At 41.5% G+C, this 13875-nt stretch overlaps 1 protein-coding gene across 1 annotated transcript in view; it reads right to left on the reverse strand.

The window, feature by feature from the left end:
- The window catches only part of Ankrd13c (ankyrin repeat domain 13C), a 70693-nt gene that overhangs the window by 25449 nt on the left and 31369 nt on the right, over positions 1 to 13875 (reverse strand). The window contains exons 5-8 of the mRNA XM_019204699.2: positions 13759 to 13787; positions 12657 to 12702; positions 6990 to 7056; positions 4699 to 4843 (exon numbers count right to left, since the gene is read on the reverse strand). Coding sequence (XP_019060244.1) covers positions 4699 to 4843; positions 6990 to 7056; positions 12657 to 12702; positions 13759 to 13787 — 287 coding nt within the window. The remainder of the gene's footprint in view (positions 1 to 4698; positions 4844 to 6989; positions 7057 to 12656; positions 12703 to 13758; positions 13788 to 13875) is intronic.

Below are 13875 nucleotides of genomic sequence, written 5' to 3' on the forward strand. Positions count from 1 at the left end.
AAAGCTAGACACATGAAAAACACTATTCTCACAGTTACAGATATATAATAGCATGAGATTTACCTACTACAAAACTACGTAGTCTGTACATCAATCTTAAAAGATGAAGAACACAGCTGAAGACCAGAGAAAAAATGCCCATAGGAAGCTCTTGCTTTCTTTAACTCTGTTCTGTTCTGACTTGAGGTCTTTTTTAATTCAAAAACTCATCACAGGGCCAGGGATTTAGCTCAGTGGTACCTCTACCTGCCCCTAAAGTGCAAGGACCCAAGTTTGGTTCCCGGTACCCCCCTAAAAAAGAAAAATAACCATCACTGTCATCTGGGTCTTTCCTCTCAGCGAGAGCTAAGGGGAGGAGAAGAGGGGCAGGGCTTTCATATATTTCTAATGGAAAGTAAAGAAATCCATGAATCTCGGCCCACAGTTTCTAAACTTCGCTTGATCTTAGCCAAAAGGCTGAGAAGCGATACAATTTCTAAGCTTATTAGCAGCCCTGCCTCCGGTGCCCTAGTGCTGGTACCAAATACCTGAGCAATTGTTATTTTTCAGGTGAGAAGGAAAGGAAAGTTCCGTGCTTGCCTCAGGAGAGAGGATAGTGACCGGGAGGAAGAAGCACTTACAAGGCGATGCTGTCACTGTATCTGATACAGCAGACACTGATCTGAGTCCGAGCCTGGAAGGCTGCCTGGCAGGGGGCAGTGTCACTGGGTCACAGTGGCCGCAGGCTCTATTCTCCACACTTCCCTGCACTGTGTCCGCGCCCACAACAGGCCTGTTCTGCTCTTTACCACCTAACTCAACGAGACCTGGTCCCTTCCCAAATCTGTGCATCTACAGAAAACAAGAGCAAGGCCTTGAAATCTTATCATTTCCTCCAACCTATACAAAATCTGACCTTATATGAGGTGTGAAACATATTCCTAGGTAACAAAAACTAATTCTGAACACAATTCTTTATTTAAAAAAAAAAAAAAACTGTGGTTGGAACCGGAAGGCACATGGTGCCTGCTCCACAGGGCCGGGCTGAGGCCGTGATCCCCTCACCACCTAAGCTGCCATCCCTTCCCAATTAAAGCTTTCTACCACTGCTAAAAAAAAAAAGGAGAGTATGTGAATGCGCACGCATACACCACTGTCTATGAAGACATATGCCTTCATGTAAAACACTCTTCATAGAAACATTCAGAACTCAATTCTGTACTCAGAAACTGGCTTGCACCACACGCAGGTCGCAGGAGGCCTGCTGCTGACAGACGGCTGCCCGACCGCCTGGGTACCCGGCCACTGTGCCCACCAGGACGGTGCCAGAGCAGTCCTCCCTGGGGTCTGCAGGGGCTGGGACGTGCGGGTCTCCTGCATGGCACGTCTCCCACATACTCTAAGTCATCTGTAGAGTGCTTGTAACATTTCACATAGTACCCATGCTGTGTAAATAGCTGTTATTTTGTTTAAAGAGCAATAAGAAAAAAGTCTGCACCTTTCTGCACAGGTGCAATTTTTAAATTACTTTAGATCTAACTGGTGATGGACCACACACACACGCACACACACACGCACACACACACGCACACACACACACCCCACGGACCATCCCATCCCATCCCTCTGTTGACCAGTACTGTGACTCAGCCAACACACGCTGAGCCCTACCCGATTTCCCTTTCACTGTCAAGTTCCAAACTGGCTGCCGCTCTTGGCCACCCTGCTGCTACTGCACAGTCTAGAAGGCAGAGAACGCAGCAGGCCCCGGGAAGTCCTGAACTGGGGTGGGCGGCCGCGGCCTCGCCCCGCTCACTCCCTGCAGCTGCAGTAACATAGAGGGAGGAGCTGGGGCAGCCCTGGCCCAGACCCAGCCACACTCCTGGAGTATTTATTACCCTTCAGGGGCCTCCCAACCTGGGCCCGACTGCTGTGTTTGGTACCAGAGAGTTCAAGAGAACCCAGCAGGCCTTGAGGAGCTTAGCCACATACAGAGAGAAAGCTGAAGTAAATATGTACGTAGAGCTCCGCAGTTCCAGGTTATGAAAAGTATACATAAAACAATGGTCATGTGGCAAGGGAGGATGTGGCATTAAAAAGGAGGCCTTGGGTGTGAAAATGCACAACAGGCATTCTAGGTCCAGAAGCAGAAACAACATGGACAAACAAATGAAGCTCTGAACCTCTGAACAGCCTGGCACATCTGAAAACCTGTGACGAGCTCAGGATGGTGCCTAAAATACCAAGATAAGGAGAACTAAGAACACAGAGTAAGTGCAGCACCTAGGGAGGCTGGGGCAGGAGGATCCCAAATTGAGCCCACAATGAGGAAATTGAGACCGTGAATCAATTTTTAAATTTTTAAAAGAAGCTGGGGAGCCAGGCGTTGTGGCTGCCATACACTTTATAATCCCAGCACTGGGAAGGCTAAGGCAGGAGGGACCGCTTTGAGTTCATGGCCAGCCAGGGCCACACACTTAATTTAAGGCCAGCGTGGACTACACAGCAAGATCAAAACAAAAGGACAAAACAACAAAAGAGCTGTAAAGGACCTTGGCTCAATTCTCAGTACTGAAAAAATATATTTTTTTACATTTAATTAAAAAGAAAAGAGCAAGGAAAGTAAGTTTAAAAGTCAGGGCACAGAAGAAATGTGGCACGCCACGGAGTTTGGATTTCATTGTAAGTAATGAGGAACCTTTAAAGTGTCTTTAAGGAAGGTAGGCGGGCCTCGTAAATTTGTTCTTAAAGTTTAGCACTCCTCAGAGGGGAGCCAGGAGATTGTCGAGCGGCTTCGGCAGGACTCATCAGGTCACTGCGGGAAGAGCAATCAGAAGACACAGAAGCACAAGTAACCAGATGTGTCACGTGGAAATGCGGATTCCGAGAGGCCACTCCACGGTCTGATACAACTGAATGCCAGCGCTCACCCAAGAGGGGAGACAGGGAGGACGGGCCTGGGGAGAGGACAGCCAGGTTCACACCGACGGAGGGAAGGAGGCAGGGACACCATCGGGAATCGGACAGCGGGCCGGCTCCACGCACAGGGCGCTTGGGGACACGAGGACATCTGTGAGTCCCCAGCTGTGAGGGCAGTGAAGCCACAGTGAAGCCGCGGCACCAGCAGCCTATTCTCTCAGTTTGTAAAAATAAACACATAAACGGAACATCACTATTTTAAGGGCAAGAAGAGAAAAAGACAAGAAAAGAAAGAGAAGTAAAAGCAACGACTGACCAAGATCAATTCCAAAGAAATTGAAAATTTCAAGATGTAAGTGACCAAATAATAGCAAATATTTCTTCTCGATTGGGCTGAGCAAGTACTTGGATTTTGGCAATGGACTCCCAACGATCAGCTCCTAAACCCAAAGCCAAAGGCCCGGCAGCCAGCGGTACCACTGACCCACTGGTTCGGCCAGCATCCTACACTCGACCCCAAATGTTCCCTCTTCCCCATTCACTATGTTCATATTACCAGCAACTCCCGAAATGCCATCCTACAAAGCTGTACCTCTCACTGCCTCCGCCTCCGGAACGAATGGCCGCACGAACTCCCACTGTGCACGCTCTTTCCCAGTGCTCCTTGCACGCTGGCCTCTGACCTCGCAGCTATCACTTACCATCTCCAAGCCCTAACTTCTATCTGTAAAGTGGAGAATGTCTTGTTTGATGGGTTAAAGAGTTAACGAGGAAAGCTGTCAAACACTTAGTGTGCTGCAATCATCGCTTAATACATGGTGGTAACTTTCAACATGAATACGGTAAGGGTTATGCATGGCACCCTAGGGAAGTCTACCATTTATTAAGTCTTTGATAAATGTCTGAGGAGGGAAGTGGAAGAACTATAAATGATCATTTCAACTAAGTTCTGACCAAGCTGGTGCCTAGTTTAACAGTCTGTTACACTGCCGCCTACCGCAGCAGGTTCCGGTGTCACCTTCTCTGGTTTTGAGGCCTTTGGTGAACCACCTTCTCATTCAATAAAAGCAAGCATCACTGCACTCAGAAAAATCTCCCTTCTGAGTCTCAAACAGATCATTTGGATTCTACTTCCTTATACCCGTTCTGTTAACTTCACAAGAAACATCTTTCCTTTCTTTGTCATCTCCTCTTTCTAAATCTCCATTGCTGAGTAATATCCAATTCAGCAGTGCACACACATGCAAGGTAACTGAGGCCTTGTCCACGAGTACAGCAATACGAAGGGCTTGTCTGAGGGAGACAAGGAGGTAGTAAAAGTTGTGAAGGACAATAACACCGGGCAAGGAAGTGATAGAAACAAAGGCAAAATAAGAACACTAGGGGGCAAAAAAAATCCACAAAAAACACTGATTTAAAATCACCTGTAGGGCTACCAATGACACAGAGATACTAGAGAATTTCTTTGATTTACAGCAGGGAAAGGAAACAAAGGATAAATATTACGGGTTTTCAGTGGCAGTAGTGAAGCTCCAACACGACAGAGGCCGATGATGCTGAACCGAAAGATAGGAGAGGACAGATGAAGAAAGAATCAGGAAGAACAGAGGGCAGGAACAGCCAAAGCTGTCCACATCAAGGAAACAGAGAAGTCAGCAAAATTACAGGCCAGAGGGAAAGGAAAGGAAAGGAAAGCTCTGGAAATAAATAAACTGCCTCAGTGTTATGCTTTTAACACTGATTACACAGAGGCTTGGCTAAACACACACTTTATTCTGAGTGGTAAGATGGCGTGCTCACCTCATGATGTATTCGCTGATAAACTTTCTGTTCATTGTCTAACACTACAAAAGATTCAGAGGGTGCCGCATCCCCGTTGAAAATGAAGCTTAAATCCCCTCGTTGGCACTTCATGTCAGTGAAGTCTATGAGAGTCGTGTTGAGCCTGCGAAAGACCAACAGGTAAGAAACTGACACACACAGTTCTAAGAAAACTTCATGAATTATTGAACAAACTTTGTGTCCTCAAAACTAAGATGCCAATACAATATTTCAAATTTAAACTTTTATTAAAGCTTATTTTTAAAATGTACATTTCACTTTGCTAAACATACACTTCATTAACCCAGTAAGAAAAATACAAATTTCCCCCATTGTTGAAATTTCTCACTCTCTGTACCTGTTTTTCCAGCCCCTTATTGCAGCCATCAGCGAAAGCGACTTCCACAGGGAGGCCAGAAAAGGAAAGTCGCTCTGTCCATGCCGCCCGCTATACATGCAGGGGAGTGCAGCGATCTGCGGCCGCACCCTCAGGTTCAGAACCGCCTTCCAATGCATCCAGGCTTCCTGTCTAATCTTCCAGTGTCAAACCTGACTTCATCCTTCAACTTGAGCAACCACTTCACCTACTGAAAAGCTCGGTCTCCTGTTCGACTTCCCAGATTCGGGCTGGCGTTCTCTCCCCCAGACAACAGTTCCACAGCCAAAAGCCCCAGGGGTCACCCTGCATCAAATACTTCTAGAGTCACACGGTTGCCTATTTAGGGTACTCTTCCGTACCCCAGCACTGGCAGGGTCTAACCCATGGGCTGATCTCAGACAAAATTGCACAAGCCACTACTTGTTGAACTTAAGGAAACTACTACACAAAAAGTTTTACCCGAAACTGCTGCAGCTTACACAAGGCTTCCCAGGTCCCCAGATCAGGTGCACCCTGGCTGAACCGCTGCTCAAAACACACGGCGCTTAATCAAAGGAACTGTAGGCTCAGCTGTCCAGAGGCGCTTATCACCCCCTGGAGGCCCCTAAGACTCTGCGGGAGTCCACCCTGCTTGCTGACTTTCTAACACAACTCTCAGAACTCATTACTACCCAGGTTTCTCAGTTCTCATCACAAAGTGGGTTAACATTCTTGCTTCCCTACACGGGAAAAGCGGAAATACACCAACGGATCTTGCATGCTGCAATAAAAGAATACCTAGGAGCACATGTGATTTATAGTCAAAACTAGTAACTTTTAAGCGTGAAGGTGATATTACTAATAATTACACTATGATGACAGAGGTGACCAGAGCAAAGAAGTACAGTCACCCAGCGCATGCGGCATACATACTACGCATGCCACATCCTCAGAATGCAATGCAGAAGCCTTAGGAAAATAGCGTGAGGCCTCCCTGCGCTTCGGAGCTGAATCCTAGCCCTGGTCCCACCTGGCGGCCTGTTGCCTACACTATTGAGCACGGCTCATCCTCATTGTGTGAGCGGCCCAGGGTAGTGGACGCTCATCCCCTCACTACCGAACATGGGCTGCTGCTGCTAAGGGTGAACCCATCATTCGTTTAGAAAATGTTCTCTTGAACTGTTGTACGAATCAATCTCCCCCAGCCTTTTCTAGTTCTAGACCACTACACACCCAAATTCACCTGTAAATGTAGACACTAATATGCCAAGTTTCATATATTTTACAACATACACATATACGCACACACCATAAATAGGTATTTATCGATATATAAAAAGGCCCATTAAACTACGATTACACAGTTTACCTACATGCAATGTATAAATATGCCTATATTATCAGGCTAATGATAAAGACAAAAATAAAATTATGAAATGAGTAACATCAGATCCAAATATCAATGTTAGTTATAAAAAGAAGGAGCAGGGGAAAATGAAATGAGCCTGCAGTCCTCACTGCTGGATAGATGGCTGAAAAAGAGTAGATGGGCGGGAAAGCAGGGAAGGGCAGGTTATGGGAGAGACGGGGAAAGGCGAGAGCTGGGTCTCCCTTAGGATGCGCTTCTGTCCTTAATAAGCCCAGGGTCAGAGAAGCGACCATCTTCAATCTCCCATTACGTTAGTTTCTACTCTGCCTACTGTGTGGTCGAGAGCTGAAGAAAAATTGTATCTTTCCTTTAGTCAAGATTTTATGCCTTTGATTCCTTATCTATACAGTCTCAAATGAGTAAACACATTACAGCATTTCAAAGTCATTAAACACATATAAAACCGTGGTTTCAGAAAGAAAATGTTCCTCTAAATCTCAACTTTCCTTTACTCAGAAAAAAAAAGTAATTAAATCGCCTTACCTGATATTGATACCTTGTTTGTATATTTTACATGCATCAGAAGGCAGAATTCGGGAAAGTAAAGGCACTGTATTTTAAAAAACAAAAGGTATATGTATATTTTATTCATCAGAAGGCAGAATTCGGGAAAGTAAAGGCACTGTATTTTAAAAAACAAAAGGTATAAAATGACTACCTAAATTTTGAGACATTTATAAGCTTTTAAATTAAAAGGGTAACATAGAACATTTCACTAATTCACCAAATTAAAATAATCTCCTTTAAAATAGTATTTTCCCACTTAAACATCACATAAAACAATTTTGAGCCACCTCGAGTCTCTACTACTGAGCCAACTACATCCTCTGCTTACCACATACACCAGCAGCAGTGAACGTAACACTGCGCCCAGGGACGCAGCCTGGGGCTTTACAGATGAAGAAACAACGCCAGGCAACTAAAACCTCCGCGATGAGGAACAGAGGGACTTGGGGCCAACCTGAGCCTTACGCATACTCTGGAAAATCATCAGGAAAGCAGTGCGGATAGCAGAGACATCTCTGAAGCAAGAGTAGAGTCTCAGTCCGACCCAAAGAGATACCTGGGCTGTTTGCTGTACCTCAGTTTCAAAATGTATAAAGTGGAAACATACTATTTACCGATTACATCCATATCGCAAGTTATATTCTGGTAACTTAGAAATCAAACAGATGTCATCCCACAGATAAATAAATCTGCACCCCAGGCTGTAGTAAACTGCCATTCACACAAAGACGAACCTCAGAGTTCTCGACACTAAGGCCATATCGCACATCAATAAATATGTAAGGGTTTATAAGTACGCATGAGAAATATGACATGGAGATATTATAAAATTCAGTATTTCTAAAAACGGATGATAAATGAACTTAAGGTAGAAAAAAATAAAAGTTTCGTAGAAAATTAAAGGCTATTTTTAAAAAAGACACCAAAGGAAATTTAAGCACTTTTTGGTTTTTTCAAAAGTATATTTTCTAGTTAACATTAAAGGCATACTCAAAGCATCAATATCTCTTTTATATCCTTAGAGGACAATTAATACAAAATGATTTCCAACATCAAAGACAGCTTCCTTAACATTCTGTTAGTATAAAAATAAAAAGTTTACTATCCAGAGGAAACATAATTACCCTAAGTCAAAAGATGTAAGCAATCATTTTCTGATAAAACTTTTCCTTTTTTGAACAAAAGATGGGAAAAGCAGTGATAGTACAAATCTGTAAAGGATCAAAGCTCTTTCTTCACGCTTAATTAGGCCTGTCCTACATATTTGTTGTAAAATAAAACAAAGATAATCAGAAGTAGACAACAAACATTATAAGTCCACTGAACTTATTACATGTTTTGAAGTAGTTATGATTATCTATAAAAACAAAATTTACTATCATATATCATTTTCCTCTTAGCAAAAATCAGAACAGGAAGAAGATAGAAAACAAGCTGGGATGGGCTGGGGATTTAGCTCAGTGGTGCCACCACCTGCCTTGCAAGTACAAGGTCCTGAGTTCAATCCCTGGTACCAAAAAAAAAAGAAAAGAAAGAAAACAAGTTGGGATTGAGGAGCAAAAGTCAAAGGAAAAAACGAAACTCATCAAGAAAAAATAAAAAATCTGCTAGATTTTAATGGATTAAAAAATAAGTAATATACATTGTCCCTATTCTGCAATGACTGCCTGAGCCGGTTTTCCACATTTGAAAGTCCAGGCTCAAATAATTCAAGTGCCTTCAGACTTGCTATTAACTTTGAGCCTACTTTCTCCGAAGAGTGAATATGAAGAACAGCATGAGAAAGAGTAAAGTGTACTCTTCCATCTGAAAAGGGACTTGCTGGACCTCAGCATTTCTTATTTCCCTTCACTTCCACCTTGCCTTCCTTTCTGGAGTTTGAGCCCAGGGCCTCTGCAGTGAGCTCATCCGCTCATCCCACCTCCCCCTTTGGAGGGCAGTTCTTGCTAAACTGTCCAGGAAGGGTTCGAACTTGCAACCCTCCTCTCTCAGTTTCCCAGATGCTGGCATTTACAGGCTTGCATCACCACAATGGCGTTTTCCCCTCTAACAATGGGTCTTCACAAGGGAGGGGGGAATTCAGTAAAAAGTTTATCAACAAATCTAATAATAGAAATTATCTAATAATGGAGATTGTTTTAGTTGGAAGTATCTGGGCTAGAAGCCAATGGGTTTAGTTCTCAGCAGTAACATGGCATTTCTCACAGCTTTGATGTTAAATCACTAAAATCACTTTAACAATGAAATGTGCTGACATTTTTACGTCAAAACTAAATTCTCAAGGAAGAGATACTCTTGACAAGTACCTCAGAGGTTGTGTCATGAATTCAATTAAACAATGCTTATAAATATATTTTTTTAACAACTGAAGAAAATACAATTCAGTCGTGCTTGTGTATATCTCTTCATATAATGGAAATCCCATTTTAAAAATTCTTATAACATTTTGTTCAGGAAGATAAATTGACTATGCTGGAATTTAATCTACTAACGTTTATGAAGAAAATCAGTTAAAGAGCCAACATTGTTTAGGGGATAATGCACTTTAGGACGACCACACAGTACTGGGGTCTTTCGTTTTCTTCCTGCAGGGAAGGGACTGAACCCAGGGCCCTACACAAGCTACACAGGCACTCATACTTAGCTTCTTCCCCAGCTCTGGACTTGGACCTCTGAGATGAGAAAAAACATACTTAAGCTTTCGATCAATTAGACTTGGAACTTTTCTGTTACACAGAGATACCACAAACATTTTTTTTCTGTGCATTCCAGGACACCAGGACTTCTGAATAATATACAAATTATGAAGGCAAGATAAGACTATCAGAATAACTAAACCATGAGTAATTTTGTTAAAGCAAAAACTAACTCGGTGAGCGAGAGTTTTAACAATGCAGGAAAGAACTGCCTATGTTACAGTTTAAAACTCTTAAAGTTTAAGGAAGAAGCACACAGGAAACCTCACTCATCCATGCCATAAAGCACAACACGACACAAAGTTCCAATGAGTAAAACACGTCCAGGCATGTAACGTGGTAAGATGTCTGCGATACAGGAAGTAAGAACAGCAATTTGTGGGATGGGACAGCAGGATACTCCCACAAGGGACAGGAACTAAGGAGACAGAGATGTATTCGCATGTGTGTCCACACACACTTTCAAACACTGAAAAGAATCTGAAGGTAATCACAGGAGACCTGAGCTGTGCCACTGGAAAGCAGTACCAGGAAAATCAAAAATGCCTGATCATTTTCTGTAATGTTCAAAACTATTACAGTGAGGTTTTGTTTTTCTTTTTTGTTAAGGGGGATAGAACTGAGGACCTCAAGCTTGCCAGGCAGGCACGGTGCCACTGAGCTGCAGTGAGTCTTCTATTTAAAAATCTGCACAGCCTGAGTGTAACACTGGTATTAGCCTATGAACTGCACATCATTAAGACCAGGTTTTGAAGGCTGGTAACTTTGTGAATTGGCAGAGGTCTGACTCGTACTTTAAAAAGCAGGGAGGGGAGATATGATTGTTGAAAATGTGATTAGTAGAAAATTTAGGTATTATTAGTTAAGAAGAAACATAAAAACTTTCCTCTCAAGATGTTAGAAAATTACTAACTTCAAATATAATAAAGAGAAGTGTTAATGGGTTGCAGATTTATTGCAGTATTTTTTTCAGAAGATGTAGAAGTATACCATCTGATTTCTATTTTCTAAGCGACAAACTGAAGCTCAATTTTCAAACCCAAGAACATTCTGAGAATATCATAATTTCACTAAAGATTAATGAATATCACAATATAATCTGCTTTAAATAGTTATATTTATTGATCTCCCACAGGCATAAAACTAAAATGTCCATTACTTTTCTTATTTGATAGGAGCCAGAAACACCCACATGTAATAGATAAATATATATATAATACAATATAATGCATTATATAGTAACTTAATGTAATAATTTATAAACATAAAACACATAATTACAACATATATAGACACATCACAGTTGCCCCAAAATTATATAAAATGGAGTATATTTCAAATATTTCTCAGCCGGGCGTGGTGGCGCACACCTGTAATCCCAGCACTCGGGAGGCTGAGGCAGGAGGATTGCTGTGAATTTGAGACCAGCCTGAGCTACACAGAGAGTTCCAGGTCAGTCTCAACTACATAGTGAGACCCTGTCTCAAAAAACAAAACAAAACAAAACAAAAAAAAAAATATATATATATATTTCTCAGTAGCTAATTACTACCATTACTTGGGAGGATATCAATGAGCATGCAGGTAACATATGGTATAAACGTTTTAATTCAGACACTTTGAAAAATACACAAAAGTTTATTATCTCCAAATCTTTATGGATGACGTTTTTAAAATCTTTAAGGGAGGGACTGGGAATTTAGGTCAGTGGTCTGCTGTCTGCCTCAGAAGTGCAAGGACCCAAGTTCGATCCCTAGTACCAAAAAAAAAAAAATCTTTAATGGGGAAAAAAAAAAAAACTTCAAGGTTTAATAACTAAAAAGGTCACTAATACTAAACTTCCTTTTTGGACACACAGCAAAGAAGCCAGTGTTGTGGCCAGGCCTGTAATCCCAACTACTTGGGAGGCTGAGGCAGGACAGTAAGTGTAAGGTCAGCAGGGCAATTTAGAGACCTGTTTCAAAAACAAGATGGAAAGTGGGGGGAGCTGGAGATGTAGCACCCCCTGAATTCAATTTTCCATGCCATTTTTCAAAATTGGAGGTTAGAGGGCTGGGGATTTAGCTTAGTGGTACCGCTGCCTACACAAGGGCCTGAGTTCAGTCCCTGATACCAAAAAAAAAAAAAAAAAATTGGAGGGTAGACTCATGATCTAGCAAATCATTAAATGACTGTAAAGTATCTAGGTCAAAATTAACATCTTTCATAAATAACTGGAACAATATACAACCAAAGAGTATGTAAAGACAGTAGCTGTATAAAGTCTGTAAGTAGCAAAATGACTGAAAAATGACAAAATATAATCTTAAAATAACATTAATCAAATTCTTCACATTTGGAGATCTAAGTTACATTTCTTTTTTCTTGTTTGTTTTTGGTATGGGGATTGGACTTGGGACCTTGCACTTTTGAGACAGGCGGCTAAACCTCTAAGCTAAATCCCCATCCCCTCTAAGTTACATTTCTAACTTCCTTAAATAGTCCAATAATCCCACAACTATTTCTTTTCTGAAAATCCTATATGCTAAATTATTATAATTTTAAGCCTATTTTAATGTTTAAAAAAACTGTAATACAGTTCTCAAACTTAAGTATAAAAGTTGCTGATCAAGTTGGGATAATTATGTAGAAACTACAGGCTTTATATTCATAAAACTCAATGTCATGCAAAATAACTGTCCTTAGAATGCATACCAAATCTGTTATGCTAAGGAAGGCATATTTTGTTTTGTTTTGTTTTTTGAGACAGGGTCTCACTATGTAGTTAAGACTGACCTTGAACTCACTACGTAGTACAGGATGGTCTCAAACTCACAGCTATCCTCCTGCCTCAACCTCCCAAGTGCTGGGATTACAGGCATGCACCACCAGAAGGCATGTAAATAAGCTTTTGGCTCTTGTATCTCTGCATAAATACGTATTTCAGAGTAAAACAGCCCACACTTACCCCAGCTTTGAAAATCCCAGTGAAGTTCTAGATAAAAGTCACCTAGCTGAAAATGAAATATAAGTAGTTACTACAAGCATCATAGTTAACAACATAAATACCTGCTTAATATTTTGCTATTTTAAAAATATTATCATTACTGGTGTATAGACAAAGCTAGAAAATAATACTAATTTTAATGTTCAGAGTCTGAGAAAGAACAAAATATCAAAATATGATTACTACTTAAAGCACTGCAACAGTACATGCTAGTGCAATTACAAAGAAAAATATGCATACAGTCCAGTAGGTTTAAAAAGAACCTACTGGGCTGGGGATATAGCTCAGTGGTTCTGGCACCTGCCTTGCAAGTACAATGACCTGAGTTCGATCCCTGGTACCAAAAACAAAACAAAAAAACAAAGAACCTATTAAACACATAACAATATATTTGAAACTGACAGGCATTTTAATTCATATTAACAAAAATTCCATTTCTCAACAGATAGCAAATTAGTCTTTCCTATTTCAAATACTGAAAAAAGTAAACGCAGATAGTAGATGTTACAGCAACCTGAATGAAAATGGGGGGGGGGGCTTTCTGGGTATCTTCAGATCTATAATAAAAGTAAAGAGATCTCATGCACCACACCTGCCTAGCAAGTGCAAGGTCCTGAGTTCGATTCCCTCCATGGGGCAGGGAAGGATAAGCACCCCAAGAAAAGCCAGGCTCTGGCACTGGTCAGAGCAGCTCTAAGGAGAACAGGAAACAAGCGTCTCCCGTCAGCTTACACACCCAGTTCTCACTCCCAGGACTGCACCAAAGAGTGGTTCTCATGGGGAGAAAAGGCAAACGGCTGCTGCGAGCAGAGCAGCTTCAACTGGTAGAGAATCTCGCACGCCAAAGGAGAGCTACTGCATTCACTAGGACTCTTATCACTGAGCGCTTGTCTAATTAAAAGTAATCAATCTTTATCTTCCTATTCAAAGAAAATGGGTGCTTCTATGAAGATTACATTTGTACATTATAACCACAGCATTTTGTTATTTCAATTAGTTATTAATGCTTAAAACTATACTTAAAATATTCTTTAGCTGAAAAATGAAAAAGAAATCAGCTCACCTCTTTCAGAGCTTTTAATAATCGAGGTCGCTTTTCTTCAACACTTTCCCTGGATTGCTGCTTAAGCTTCCTTAAAAGAGCTGTAACTAAAATTTAAATTTAAAAAAAGTAAAAAGT

The sequence above is a fragment of the Fukomys damarensis genome, unplaced genomic scaffold (genome assembly GCF_012274545.1).
Source record: "Fukomys damarensis isolate Sample0158 unplaced genomic scaffold, DMR_v1.0_HiC HiC_scaffold_33, whole genome shotgun sequence".
NCBI classification, from domain to species: Eukaryota; Metazoa; Chordata; class Mammalia; order Rodentia; family Bathyergidae; genus Fukomys; species Fukomys damarensis.